This window comes from Harmonia axyridis, chromosome 6, assembly GCF_914767665.1.
Source record: "Harmonia axyridis chromosome 6, icHarAxyr1.1, whole genome shotgun sequence".
Classification (NCBI taxonomy): Eukaryota; Metazoa; Arthropoda; class Insecta; order Coleoptera; family Coccinellidae; genus Harmonia; species Harmonia axyridis.
Genome location: NC_059506.1, coordinates 37,105,529 through 37,120,820, shown reverse-complemented (window position 1 = coordinate 37,120,820; position 15,292 = coordinate 37,105,529). Strand labels below are relative to the sequence as shown.

At 37.6% G+C, this 15,292-nt stretch overlaps 1 protein-coding gene across 2 annotated transcripts in view; it reads right to left on the bottom strand.

Moving 5' to 3' along the window:
- LOC123681786 (roundabout homolog 1-like) overlaps positions 1–9,988 on the bottom strand; it is a 195,460-nt gene extending 185,472 nt beyond the window's left edge. The window contains exon 1 of one of the 2 annotated variants that reach the window (XM_045620077.1): positions 9,757–9,988. Coding sequence is in view for 1 of the 2 variants with exons in the window: in XM_045620076.1 (XP_045476032.1) it covers positions 5,547–5,604 (58 nt within the window). In the remaining variant the exon portion in view is untranslated. Of the gene's footprint in view, positions 1–5,546; positions 6,203–9,756 lie in introns of those variants that run through there. The other variant, XM_045620076.1, reaches the window with a different exon arrangement.
- Positions 9,989–15,292: the final 5,304 nt, after the last annotated feature.

Below are 15,292 nucleotides of genomic sequence, written 5' to 3'. Positions count from 1 at the left end.
GGGTTTGGTGATCGAGATCCTAGGAATTTAACACCTATTACTCGAAGGGGATGACGGATCTACTGGAGAATAAGAGGAGAGATGAGGGTTTGAACTGAAAGGGGGTTGAAAAAAATTGGAATCCTTGAAAGATGTTCGAAGAAATGTAAGGAAAAAATGTTGAATTTCTACAGTTTGTTGTGACAATGATTGCAATTTTTTAATATACTTTTCAATGAGGATTTTGTTCTTTCTTAGATTCCATTCATTCAACAAGGTGTTACTGTCAATTTCTAATATTATCTGTACCCAAATAAATCATCTTTATTCGACAAAATCAAAATGCTAAGCCAATATTTCAAACCTCTTATTCATACATAAAGGGTTTTCCAATAAGCTCTATTAGTGTGACGTCACACACCGCCATTTTTGGTTCTTCTGTCAGTGTTCGGAATCCAAACAAATAAATTGTCAATCAAATGAGTACGGTGTCGTTGAAGGAATTGGCTTATTTTCATAAATAAGAGTATTTGAGGAACGATTCCAGTATTAATTGATAGACAGAAGGAACGAGGTTAATACCAGTAAGTTTGAATCTTGTATCATTCCCCAGATTTTGTAAAAAGCCGTGTTTATTAGTTGAACTTCAAGTTCGAACTTACTGGCATTAATCTCGTGCCTTATGTCTATCAATTAATAGTAAAATCGTTCCTTAAATAATCTCATTTATCAAAATAAGCCAATTTCTTCAACGACAACGTACTAATTTGAATGACAATTTGTTTGTTTGGATTCCGAACACTGACAGGAGAACTAAAATGGCGGTGTGTGTCTGCGTACAAAGTAAACCTAGAGAACCGGTACCACCACCATAAAAAATAGCACAAAACCGACACTGTAACGAATGCCATTATTCGAATTAATAAAAAAATCCCATTGTTCTTCAACAACGCGAAAAAAAAATCGTATGTACGGATACGCTAAGGATCGGTTTACACACGTTTTGATAAATCTGATACGTTACGCTGTAAACTTTACCGAGCTCTTAATGGAACAGCAGGCTTTGTAATTCGAAATAATGAGTTCGGTCTACTATTCGTTTTGCGAGACGATACTTGTTTCCTGTATTGAAATTTTAAAATCGACTGTACTGGTGTAGGGTTTGTCATGGTCCACGCTTTTGCCGCAGTTGCCACGCTTTTTCGATCTTTCCCACGCTTCGATACTGTTTAGCCGAACGAAATCAATGATTTTGTAGTTTTACAAATTCTAGAATTGTACATTTTGTATCTACACCTTTTCCAATTGTAATTCTGAAAACGTACAATGTAATTCAAAAAAGCCAATTGAATTTCAGAAGATCCATAGAGAAATAAACATAGATAGAGGAAGTATACGCAATTTTTACATGTCCCCAACATGGTTAGATTACGTTGTCGGATTGTGATTTATTTTCAAATACACAATTTTACTATATCGTTATGAATGTATATTATATTGAATGAAATATATTTATTTCAGTGATTCCAGATTAAATATGCAAATTTGAATATTTGGAATCCGATATTTTTCCTAATTGTCGAATTTATAATAAGCAGAATATTTATTATTTTCTGTATCTACCTGCTGAAATCCAAGGTTTGGCTAATTTTGCTCTCCTAATGTCATCGATTGTTTCACGTTGTTTGGCGCGCTTGAAGTTTGTTTTCTGAATTTCTGATATATTTAGGTATTTATTTCAATATATTTTGAGTTAATATGAAACGCTGATTTACTACGGGACATAAGAAGTGCGTTCTTCGTGGAGAAACTCGCGAATTGAGTGAAATATCGTATCACTGATTTGTTTTCATTTCCGCGCGCTTCTTGTCAAATTTGATAGTTTATGTTGGGGACAAAATTTGCTTACTGAAAATGACATTTATGCTCCCTCTCTCTATGTTTATTACCAAATAGTATCAAAGAGAAATCTCACATCTATACAGGTAATTTAATTTTAGAGCGAATACTAAGCAATTACTGAACTTAGAGTTCAGATCTTGAGTGATGATTTAAAAATCATTTCAAAATGCAAATAAATGCAGATTGAGTATACATATTATCCTATTCTGTATCTACAAACCTCCATCAATTGATTCCACTTCTATGAAACTGTTTGGAGACATAGACAGTACGAACATCGATATCGTTAACAAAAACACCGACGATAATGCCCCATCTCCACCGACAACTCTACAAATAACGCGTACAAAGTACGGACGGACAGGCTTTTGTAATATAAAATAATGACAATGGCCTACTACTATCCGATACCTGTTTCCTGTATTGAAATTGGAAATTCAACTAGGTACCCCGCTGTTAAATGGGATCACTGTTCCAATGCAATAAAATTAATGCCGTACGGGTGTTTGTTTTAATGATTTTTTAATTTTTACGACCTTCCTGGCAATAGTCGGTGGAATTTTACGATCGGCCGACAGAAAACAGGCCGAAACAGTAACAAAAAATGTGTTTTTATGTGAAAAAACGGTGTTATTTGGGGAACAGCTCAATCAGAAGTATCTGGTTACTTCGTTCGACAATAGATGGAGTGGAGTTTCAGTGATTTTCTTTCAAGTTTGAAGAATTAATGATGTTATTGTGTTTATAGAAAAGGAATTATATGAAGCAAAGAGTTTTTTTTTAATGTAGGTGTAATGATTTGTTAATATCTCGTATAATCGATCAATTTAAGTATCGAATCGTATTGGTTACACCCAAAAATCGATAGACACAGTAACTTTTCAATAATTTCATCAGAATTAAGACGTTTTGATCACTTTCAAAAGCATGCTATTTTGAGCAGAATAAAAAAAAATGAGCGGACAGTACAAAAATGAAAACTCAAGTTGTTTCAACCAAAGATACTCATCAATCTCAGCTCAATCGTTTTTCTTTGAACATATTACGATTTTAATCATTAACATACTGTATTAATGTGTGATTCGTTAGCAAATATGTTATGTTCTAAGTTTTTTTTGTTAATGATAAATTTAGTCGATGAAAATCGCAATTAATCAAACAAAAATACGATTACATTTTTACATCTGAGGTTTTTTTTAATATTTCTATTTTTATTTCTATATTTATAAATCAAGGGGTACTTTAATGTTCACGAAATTAATCATTAATTGTAACAATTAATTCATCCCCTGTTAACGTCTTAATCATTCATTAATACAAAACGAACAGTTTTTAATGTTCGAGAAATTAATGTTAATATTAGCAATTAATTTATCCCCATTTAACGACTTATTTATGTATTAATATTAATAGGCATCTGTTGAAGACACACGAATATACGTTCGACTGAATCAACTGAAACGTGCATCAACGAGTACTTAATATTCACGAAATTAATCATTAATATTAGCAATTAATTTATCTCTTGTTAATGACTAATTACTTATCTATTAATACCGAGATTAATACGTATTAGTTAAAGAAGACAATATGAATCAAAACATATATTAACGAGTCCGTTTAATGTTCATGAACTTAATCATTAATATTAGCAATTAATTAATCTTTCGTTAACGACAAATTAATCTATTAATAGACACACAAATAGATGGACGACTAGATGAACTGAAATATGTATTAAGGAGTTTTCTCCGAATTAATAGTTAATATTAACGATTAATTCATCTTTTAAAGTTTGCGTGAATGTCTGGAATGATTGAGTTAGAAGCGACAGTTAGAGATAGGTTATTTTCTGCAACTTTTAGACCGTACCCTAAAACAACAAAAAGCGAAAAAGATAGGAATGTATTACTTCAGAGTCGTTCATCCGAACATCAAGTTCAGATTGCTACTTTTGTCAGGGCTTCTTGGGGCCCACAAAAACAACATTAGCCGAGTCTCTCTCGTCATCGCATGACACGGATCCTTCCAGAAACCGATACGGCCAATATTTTGAAATCAGCCGAGGCTTAAAAATAGAATACAAGAAAAGGGAGAGTATAGCTCTCTTCACGCCGGCTGAATACAGCTGTTGCCAGAAAGGCATTTACCTAACCAGGCTATTTAACGCCGAACAATAACAATAATAGCCCTATTCTGTTGCGTTTCTTTGAGGATTCTCACCTTGGAGTTTGCAGGTCCCCGGAGATAAGTGAAAAGATACATTGTTCGATTTTGGGTGCTGGCTATTATTTTTGGTGTTCGGTTTCTCAGAGATGTCAGGGGTGGAAAGAAGGGTCTTCCACACTTCAAGAAATTTGAAAAAAGATGATTATATCCACCGCATTTAGTTTGTTTAAGCTTAAAGATGTTTTGGAGTAGGTACTTCAATTTCTTAATCCAGAGACTAGGAAAGTAATCGTTTGTATACCCAAATTGAAAAAAAAACATTCTATTCGTTCGTATTCCATTTTTGCAATAAGATTCGTCAATGTTTTACCCATTTTCAGATATTTTATCTAGAATAAACTTTCTGTGATTCTATATTTCTTCAATTTCTATATATTCTTTTATTGACTATTAATTGTTACCGCATGTTTTATAATTTGTGAAATAACTTACAGTTGTTTCGCTACACATTAGCTTCTTCAGATTCTACATTTTCAATAGCTACTTAGGTATAAGCTAATATGTAGCTAAACAATTGTAATTTATCGAGTTAAAAAGTATAAATATGATAACTGTCATTTATTTTTCGATTAAAAATGAATTTCAAAGTAGAGACCAAGTTAATCCAATATTTCAGATATTATATTTGATTTCCCGAGTTTTAGACTTTATTATCTATAGTTGGTGTCTGACAACTTCACAAAACACCGATATAGGTAGTAGAAATTTAAAATTCCCTGATTGACTGCCATGTTTCAGGAACTATAAATCTTCCATTTAACGATTGTTTCCTCTTGTACCTGATTATTATTCAAAGCTGATAAATCAAGACCTGAATCAATTCAATGCACATTCCAGATTTTATGTACTTCCATGTTCGATACCTAGTTCTTTCAATTTCATTCGTTTGAAAGTCCCTTTTAAGTTAGTGAATACATGTGGTGAAGCAACTAGCTTGCACAACTCACAAATATGGAATAGCTACGTATTTAGAGCACTTTTTGAATGAATTGTGATAGAAACCATAGATGCAACCAGTAATTTGGTAAATTATTCAAGAAATTATCATAAATAGCCAATTAAAATGAGTAGAAAACATTTATTCAAGCAATTAGCTGTTGTTCTCAAATAAAACCTTAATGTTTAATAGTTATAGAAAGATATGTCGTGAATACTTCAATTTTTGGCAAATTTTCATTTGATTTCGAAGATAATTCACAAAAAACAGTATGAAATATCTCAATATTTCAACCACTGTGAACGAATTGTGAATCTGTCATATGTGATTTAGTTTTATCCTCAATTTGACTATTATTATTGTGATTTCTCGAAAGAAAGAATGCAATTTCTTTATCAGCAACAAGACTTAATCCCCTTCGTCCTATTATCGCCCAACCACAGATCTAGCAGTCTCTTCTTCACACCTGTAATGGTCTTAGTGAAGAAAAACAACAAACCTTGTACGTATCCACTCCAGAACACCACCAAAAGCACCAACCCATTCAACATCGTCATCTTTCAAAAAACAAAAAACAGCGACCAGCTCTACACCAACCACTGAAGACAATCAAGTCAACAAAACCACATATCCCTATATATATATCACAGTTTGAACCACTCGGTATCAACCCAACCAGTCAATCGCGAAAAACAGAACAGAACGTAACAAATCACTATCGGAAACTGTCACCAACTGTTATTGCCCGGCATCGTTCCTCTGCAACAGATCTGCCATCACCGGGATTTAATTGATATCACAGAAATTGCAGCATTCATTATAATCTATGACGGATAACGGGGCACACAGATAGCCCGTTTCTGTGCCTCTGCTAATTGGAAAAACGTACAGAGGCCTGTTTTATCTATCCGGAGCAGATCGCAATTAGGTTTATCTCTGGTTCGGATCGGATCCGATCACTCCGTCGATTCTGTGACTCCCACGACCATAGAAGTTAGTGAAACGCACAGAGTTTGAACGAGAAGCTTTTTGACCGTGTTCGCGACGTGTTTTCAGCTTTTAGGTCTCGCGTAAGGCTACGCGCGTATCGTAGCCAGGGCGGGATTGGACTGATCGAAGAGCAGGCAGGTTCCGGAGCTGGAACTGAAAGTTGTGCTTGGAGATTTCGCCGGCGCATGGCTGCTAAAGCTCGGGACGATAGGTGATCTTTCCACCCCCCCACCACTCCTTCCCTTTTTCAGGACCATCGACTACTATTATTGCAGCGCTATTTCGCTATCGGTGGATCCTGGAGGGAATGAATGAGGGACGACGTCGAAGTATGATCTTTTCGTTAGGTGAAGAGGGCTTTAGATTACGTGAAAGATGAAATTGTAGTGGTGTAATTGGTCAGATAGTTTTTGATTATGTTGGAGAGGTAGCAAGTGTGTTTGTATGAAACTGAAATGTAAATAGAGAATGAAATAAGTCGACTATGGGAAACTGAGGTTTGTGTCCATCAAGGTTCTGTATTAGGTCCACTAATATTCAATAGGGCAGTTGAATGTGCTTTCAGTTGGCTTTCAAACCACAGCTGGTTTCTCAAATGTGCATGGACAAATTTTATTTGAAATTGAGCGAGAGGCTGTACGTTTTTTTGCAAGTTCTAAATACCAAACTGAATTGAGAAACAAACAATTATGGGACGACAGAAATAGGTGGCTATATTAAAAAGAAAATATAGGGTGTTTTTTTCGAGGTATATAACTTTAAGTTGGCATTACTGTTCAAGATGGCGACGGATTTAACAGCTGTCAAGTGATTTATTCTCAGTTTGTTTTAGCAATTCATCACCAATAGACTCACGCCTGAACAACGCTTGCAAATAGTACAATTTTATTTCGAAAATAATGGTTCTGTGCGGAATACGTATCGCGCCCTACGTCCATTTCATTTTGTTTAGCGATGAAGCGCACTTCTGGTTGAATGGCTACGTCAACAAACAAAACTGCCGCATTTGGAGTGAAGCTAATCCTCAAGTGTATGTCGAAACACCGTTACATCCAGAAAAACTGACTGTTTGGTGCGCTTTATGGCTGGTGGAATCATTGGTCCGTACTTCTTCAAAAACGATGATGGCCAGAACGTTACAGTCAATGGTGATCGGTATAGAGCCATGATTACTAACTTTTTCATTCCTGAATTGAACAACTATGATGTCCAGGAGCTGTGGTTCCAACAAGACGGCGCAACATGTCACACAGCTCGTGCCACAATCGATTTATTGAAAGACACGTTTGATGAACGCCATATTTCACGTTTTGGACCTAGGAATTGGCCTCCAAGATCTTGTGATTTAACACCGCTAGACTACTTTCTGTGGGGCTATGTAAAGTCATTGGTCTATGCGGATAAGCCACAAACCCTTGACCATTTGGAAGACAACATTCGCCGTGTTATTGCCGATATACGGCCACAAATGTTGGAAAAAGTCATCGAAAATTGGACGTCCAGATTGGACTACATCTGAGCCAGCCGTGGCGGTCATATGCCAGACACCATATTTAAAATGTAATGCCACAAGATTATCTTGGGGATAAATAAAATTCATGTCAATCGAATAATCCATCGTTGTTTTATTGCAATTTAAAGTTCTATAGCTCTAAAAAAAACACCCTTTATTAAGAAATGAAGGGAAAACATCCTGCATAAGATCTTTGCTCAAAAAATGCAGAAACAAAACGAGAAAATGCGTGGAAAAATTTCATTCCTCATAACGATGATCGCAGCTATCAGAATATTCTGACGTTGTCAAGGTACATCTTTCAGGGAGCCAAAGCGTGTTTTAAATGCTCGAAGACGCCACATGGGACGTCGATTCCGATGCGTTCGGGCGTCAAACTCTTGACAGGGTTTTGAATATTCAGTAACGTTGAACGTCATGTCGTTGGAGGTAAGTCGCATTGGAAGTGACGTGTCTGGTGATAAGTGTTACTCGAAGAGGCGTAAACGTAAGCACGTCGTTTACAAAATGGTTTTTCGACAGCTAGGATCATAGAGGTTTTGACAGTCATCATCATAGAGTGGGGTGAAAACTCATTGTTGATGTCTACCATAGAGTAATAATAGTTAGAGGGAGTATACGCGATTTTTACATGTCCCCAACATGGTTAGATTACGTTGTCGGATTGTGATATAAAGGGTGTTTTTTTAGAGGTATAGAACTTTAAATTGCAATAAAACAACGATGGATTATTCGATTGACATGAATTTTATTTATCCGCAAGATAATATTGTGGCATTACATTTTAAATATGATTTCTGGCATTTGACCGCCACGACTGGCTCGGATAAAGTCCAATCTGGACGTCCAATTTTCGATGACTTTTTCCAACATTTGTGGCCGTATATCGGCAATAACACGGCGAATGTTGTCTTCCAAATGGTCAAGGGTTTGTGGCATATCCGCATAGACCAATGACTTTACATAGCTCCACAAAAAGTAGGCTAGCGGTGTTAAATCACAAGATCTTGGAGGTCAATTCACAGGTCCAAAACGTGAAATTAGGCGGTCACCAAACGTGTCTTTCAATAAATCGATTGTGGCACGAGCTGTGTGACATGTTGCGCCGTCTTGTTGGAACCACAACTCCTGAACATCATGGTCGTTCAATTCAGGAATGGAAAGTTAGTAATCATGGCTCTATACCGATCACCATTGACTGTAACGTTCTGGCCATCATCGTTTTTGAAGAAGTACGGACCAATGATTCCACCAGCCCATAAAGCGCACCAAACAGTCAGTTTTTCTGGATGTAACGGTGTTTCGACATACACTTGAGGATAAGCTTCACTCCAAATGCGTCAGTTTGTTTGTTGACGTAGCCATTCAACCAGAAGTGGGCCTCATCGTTAAACAAAATAAAATGGACGTAGTGCGCGATACTTATTCCGCACAGAACCATTATTTTCGAAATAAAATTGAACTATTTGCAAGCGTTGTTCAGGCGTGAGTTTAATCATAATGAAATGAATTGCCAAACCAAAATGAGAATAAATCACTTGGCAGCTGTTAAATCGGTCGCCATCTTGAACAGTAACGCCAACTTAAAGTTATATACCCCGAAAAAAAAACCCGTTACAATGTGTTATAAAACTGATACTCAAGTGGTTGAAACAGCAATTCTGCCTTTATAGGACATTCAAAGTCAAGAGTCAAGTTTGGATTGACTAGATCCACTGATTTGTTCATTCGAAAAAAGCATGAAATATAGTCATGAAAATTCAATCACTGTTGGTATATTATTACTGCTGATTATTTTCAAATATTCACACATTCTTGCTTCAAAAATCTTTCACCTAAACCATCAAAATTAATATCCTCGTCTCGATATCTCCATTTCCTAGAATTGACCTTTAACATCTCCGTCTCAAATAGACACTCAACCACAAGATTTTATTGGCACTTAAACCCTTAAAATTCTCATACAACTCCAGAATGATTTACTTCAAGACGTAACCGTAAAAGACAACGATGAAGACCAACAAACCCAACCCTAGAAACCTCAGATAAAAGAGACCGTTTGCTGCAATCAATGAAGATGGTACGGATGAAAAATGAAACCACTTATACCAACGCCTGCTTTGTCAAGCGCTGTGTCGGCCGAAAAGTGACACACTCTGATCTTATCTCAGATAGGCGATTACGGTGGAGAGATAACGTCCCTTACCTTAGATACACGGTGGCTCTGGCACCTCGAGAGAGAGACGTCCTGGATGGAAAACCCACGCGATCCGTGTCAGGCCGTATGGGTGGTCTATGAATTGTGTAAAGTTTGGATTTACGACCATCGCATTTTTTTTTGGTTGGGTGGTTGGAGGAAGATCTGCATCTGGACATCTGGTTTGTTCGCACCCCCTGTAGAGGTTTTGGGTGTGTGGCTATAAACTGATTAGGCAGACCTACAAAATGAAAAAAAAATTGGTTTCGGAATTTTTGGATGTGATGATTTCAAAAATTACAAAAATTCTAGTTTTTGAGATACAGGTTAATTGTTGTTAGTTCTCATACTAGCTTGAATTAAAGAAACAATATATCTTCAACGGCAAAAATATAAATTTCCTACTCAAAATTACAATCTAATTAGCCATCTATGTATATTTATACAGTGTATTATAAATTTTGGTACTTATTAGTAAAAGAAAAAAGTAAAACAAACAGTCTGCAGAAACAAAATAATCGACGAAATCCAAATGCTGGAATTTTTTCTTAAAATGTGCAAATATGATATTGACTTTCAAATGATACGTGTCAAAATTTGACAGCAGTCCGACCATTAGTTTATGAGATATTACGTTGTGAGTGTAGCTACTTTTGTTACTTGAAAAAAGATGGAAAAAAAAGAATTTCGTGTGCTGATATTGCTTTTTGAAGGGATAAAATACAGTTGAACCAAAATCTTGACTTGATGATCAGTTTCCAAGATCTGCAGCAGGAAAATCCACCATCATCATTGATTGGTATGCTAAGTTTAAACGTGGTGAAATGAGCACCGAAGAGAGTGGACGCCCAAAAGAGGCTGTCACGAAAAAATCAAAAAATAATTTTGTTGAATTAATTCAATGCCAATGGGAAAAATGCTTCTAGCATTAAAAACGCAATAAGATCTACCGACAGAATTCAAGCAAATTTACTAACTATCAGCCTGCAGTTGTCGAAGACAGTTATATTTGTCACCTTCACACAAATCTCTTCATCCCAGACTCGACATCCCTAAGTACCCCGATCCACTTCACCTAAGAACGTAACAATTCCACCCGCTCCCCTTTACACCTCCCAGGCCGACGTCATCTTCATTTGCAGCTGTTGTCTTGACTGTGCAGACACAATGAAACACTGCCAGGAAAAGAGGCAAATTACCGTTCTGACAAATTTACGTCAATCAGTCTATCCGGCTCGAAGGACCAGTAAACAATTCGACGAGGCGAACACTTAAATAGCCGACGTCTTACGCCTTGTTTGACGCACGGAGGCGTCGGGAGCGTAGAAGGACGTCGCGGTGCACCCACTACAGCCATTCAAATTTTCGGCGACGTAAAAAACTTTTGTTTCCATTAGGCGCGATGTTCCCTCCTCCATTTGTTTCAATTAGGCGCCTCCACCTGGATCGCCCGCCATTGTTTACAAGCTAGAAACAGCTGTTACGCGAGACGTCGGCGAGTTAATGTGTAATGGGAGATGGTTCAGGGTGGAGAGATGGCCTCGAGGTTTGGAATTAATTGATTGGGATTTTATTCCGATTGAAAAAACGGTGTTAGTTTTGAACAATGGTTTGTTACTTCCTCCTATATTGTTAGAGTGGATGCGTTGGAAAAAACAATGAAACTATAACAGAAATTCTTATTTTTTCTTATGCTTTACAGTTGTCATTGAACAAATGGTACATTAGGCCAGATAAATAAGTAAGACTACAATTTAAATTGAATGAATAAATATACATGAAGCCATAAATATACACAAGCTTGATAGCTGAATGTTATACACTGACTGTGATCACAGTTTTTTACTATTTACGGTTTTGATTCCACTTCAATCCGTTTTCATTATTATTCTTTCTTTGTAGTTATATCTTATAACAGGCCAATTGAAAAGTCCCCGGTCGACCACATTTTTTGGCAAAATTCGATTTTATTATTCAACATAGTTGCCTTCGAGGGCGATACAGCGATTACAGCGATCTTACAACTTTTCGTTACCATTTTTGAAGTACGATTTGTCTTCCGCTTCAAAATAGGCCTCAGTTCCGGCGATAACTTCTTCATTGGCGCTAAATTTCTTTCCAGAGAGCATTCTTTTGAGGTCTGAGAACAGGAAAAAGTCACTGGGGGCCAGATCTAGCGAATACGGTGGATGCAGAAGCAATTCGAAGCCCAATTAATGCAATTTTGCCATTGTTTTCATCGATTTGTGACACGGCGCATTGTCTTGATTAAACAGCCCCTTGTTTTTCTTCAAATGTGACCGTTTTTAAACGATTCCATCCTTTCAACGATCCAATAACGCTATATAATAATCGCTGTTGATGGTCTGGCGTTTTTGGAGGTAATCAGTGAATATTATACCTTGTGCATCCCAGAATACTGATGCCATAACCTTGCCAGCTGACTGTTGTGTTTTTCCTCGCTTTGGATTCGGTTCATCGTATATAGTCCACTCAGCTGACTGTCGATTGGACTCCGTAATAAAATGACGAAGCCATGTTGCATTCATGGTCACATATCGATGCAAAAATTCAGGTTTATTGCACTTAAACAGCTTCAAACACTGCTCAGAATCATTAACACGTTGTTGCTTATGATCGATTGTGAGCTCGCGTGGCACCCATTTTGCACACAGCTTTCTTATGATATTAGTGAATTATATGATGTATACATTCAGATGATATCTTCACAATCTCTGCTATCTCGATCATCTGCACTTTAGGGTCATTCAAAATTATTTTGTGAACTTAATAAGCAGTCTCAACTGTTTAGAACTATTAGAAGCCCTCAACTATTAGCAGAACTTAATTTTTAGGACCTGTCAACCATTGGCAGCCTTTTTATCAGCACTCTTCAACTATTAGGAGCTGTCAACTATCAGGAGTTCTTAACTATTGTCAGACCTCAGCTATCAGCAGTCTCAACTATTTGGAGCGCTGAACTACTAGAAGCCCTCACCTATCAGCAGACCTTAATTATTAGGAGCTCTCAACTATTGGCAGCCTTTCTATTAGCAGTATTCAACTATTAGGAGTTCTAAACTATTGTCAGACCTTAACTAGCAGCTGTCTCAACTATTTGGGGCTGTAAACTAATAGAAGCTCTCAACTATAAGTAGACCTTAACTATTGACAGCCAGTAGTCTTCAACTGTTAGGAGTTCTCAACTATTGTCAGACCTTGAATATCAGCAGTCTCAACTATTTGGAGCTCTGAAATATTAGAAGCCCTCAACTATAACTAGCCCTCGCTCTGCTCGCTTGTGTTGCTTGAACTCTACTGAAGCTCACACTCTTCTCTTGACACTATTTGCTAATTTATGAAATTGAATTCATATAGGTCTTTTAATACAACCTATTAAACCAATAAACCAAAACCTTGAACACCCAATTCGCGTCAATGTATCCGCAATATTCTACCGCAAACACCTGATCCACGTCTACCTCTATACCAGAGGTCTTAATTTCTTACCACTCTTCCGCCCATTACCAACAACCGGTCGTTCGTCATGGCAATCCATGTAAACACGCCATGTATAATTTCCCACAACAATTACAAGTTACAACCACCTATTTCTCCGTAAGTATACGTGGTGCGTGCCTCTCGACTGGCAGAAATCCGCGCTTTGCAATTTTCGGACCACCCATACAGGCCGGACACGAACCGCGTAGGTTTTCTGCGAAAACGTTCTTCTCGCGTCGCGACAGGTGAATTAAAAATGGATTAAAATGGTGGAGAAGCGTCCGGGATTAAAATAATAGTAATCAGCTTTGAAGAGCTGTTGATGGTAGAAGCGGGGGTGCTGCAGGGATCCTTTTTAGGTCGTGTATTAAACGGGATATCCTAGATGAGTAGTTAATACATCATTGGCGTATTCTACGATCGAAAATATCGAGATAATTTCATTTGGGACCAAGTTCCAAATGGAGCTGCTTATTGTAGTATTATGCAGTGTGTAGCGCCATCCTACGAGCTTACGTAGACTCACCAAAAAGCAATGGTAGAAACGACGCATACTGGGTCTCTTTGTCTCCATATCAATTAAAGTAATACATCGAAAAAGAGGCTGTATATCCGCGAACACTACTCGTACAACGCTACGCACGTATGGGAAGCGCATAATGAACGCCAATACCTGTTTGTTCATCAGGCCTATTACGTGCGTAGCTTTTCGACTAGTTTACACGGTCAAATATCCGCGAGACTAATTGGCGTCGCATTACCGTCGACGCATACCGACGCGGCGACGTAAACACAGCGAAAATCTAACAGCAAAATCGTGTTCTGTGTGTTAGCGAAAACCTAAACAGTGGGCAGATCCACGCGTCAAAATTTGGGCGGTTATAAATCCAAGTCGCGTATGAATTGGGCGGGAGACGTTTTGTCTGACAGTTGACGGATGACAGGTGAGGTTAGGATACCTAGATATCCTGGCGGAATAGTCTGTAATGGAAATGATGAGGACCATATGAAAGATCTGATTTTTTTTTTTCGGTTGTACAAGAAATATTGAAATGGTTCCGACTTTATAAAAAACCTTTTTTCTTGAAACGAGGCCAACTGAAGGAGGTATCATACAAGCTTCTTTCAGGTGGTTTTATCAGTTTTCAATTAAGTTTTAGTTTCATTTCATTACCATCAGTAGAAAAAGCAAAAGAGGGAAAATTAGAAACGTGAAGACAGAATTTTTAAAACACTAATTCATTCATGCATCACTTGCGCCCTTGGTGAATATAGAACAGTTCCTGATCGTGGTATTTCTCGAATGAAAATGAACTTGGAAAAAATCCGTCTACAATAATTGTTATATCTCCTAAAGTAATGGTCACATCTCCTTCAAATACAAAACATTTTTTGAAGATCAAACTATGATCTGAAACATATTGGAGTTTCAGATCCGTATCTCGTCTCAAGGAAAATTGGCAGCCTTGAAAATATGATGGAAAATTTTAGAATCTATCAGAATAAAAACGTTTTTCTAACGTTTCCTACAAATGAAACACCTTATAGCCTATCAATCTCCTACCAAAACACCCCCCAACAATCTCAAAACTTTATCGCCTCGATCCCCAAATAAAGAAGAAGAAAACAACCATCGACTAGCCAAAACCCACGCAAGCGCAGCTCCACCTAACGCTCGACCATGTGTGGTCGTCTGGCAGTCCTACAAGTAACATTACACAGCCATCCTCGTAAACACTTGCAGTCCATTTTCATCGAGACGAAATACAACGACAATAAAAGGTGTCGCGCGTCGGCCAGACGTGCGGACTTGCCGGCCAGACTTCTCTCCGGGTGGGCGTGACGTCGATTTGCATATTATCTGGTCCCAGCACGCTCGGAACTCATAAGTAGGCTCGGCAAATTTATCTGTTTCCGCGGATTTTATTCAATTTCTGTTATAAATCCGAGAGCTTATCTCGGCCGAGAGATCGCGCTGCTGATTGGAATTTATGGAATATAGATATGTTGGCATCGAACAGGTGTAGTTTTTAAACGGGACATT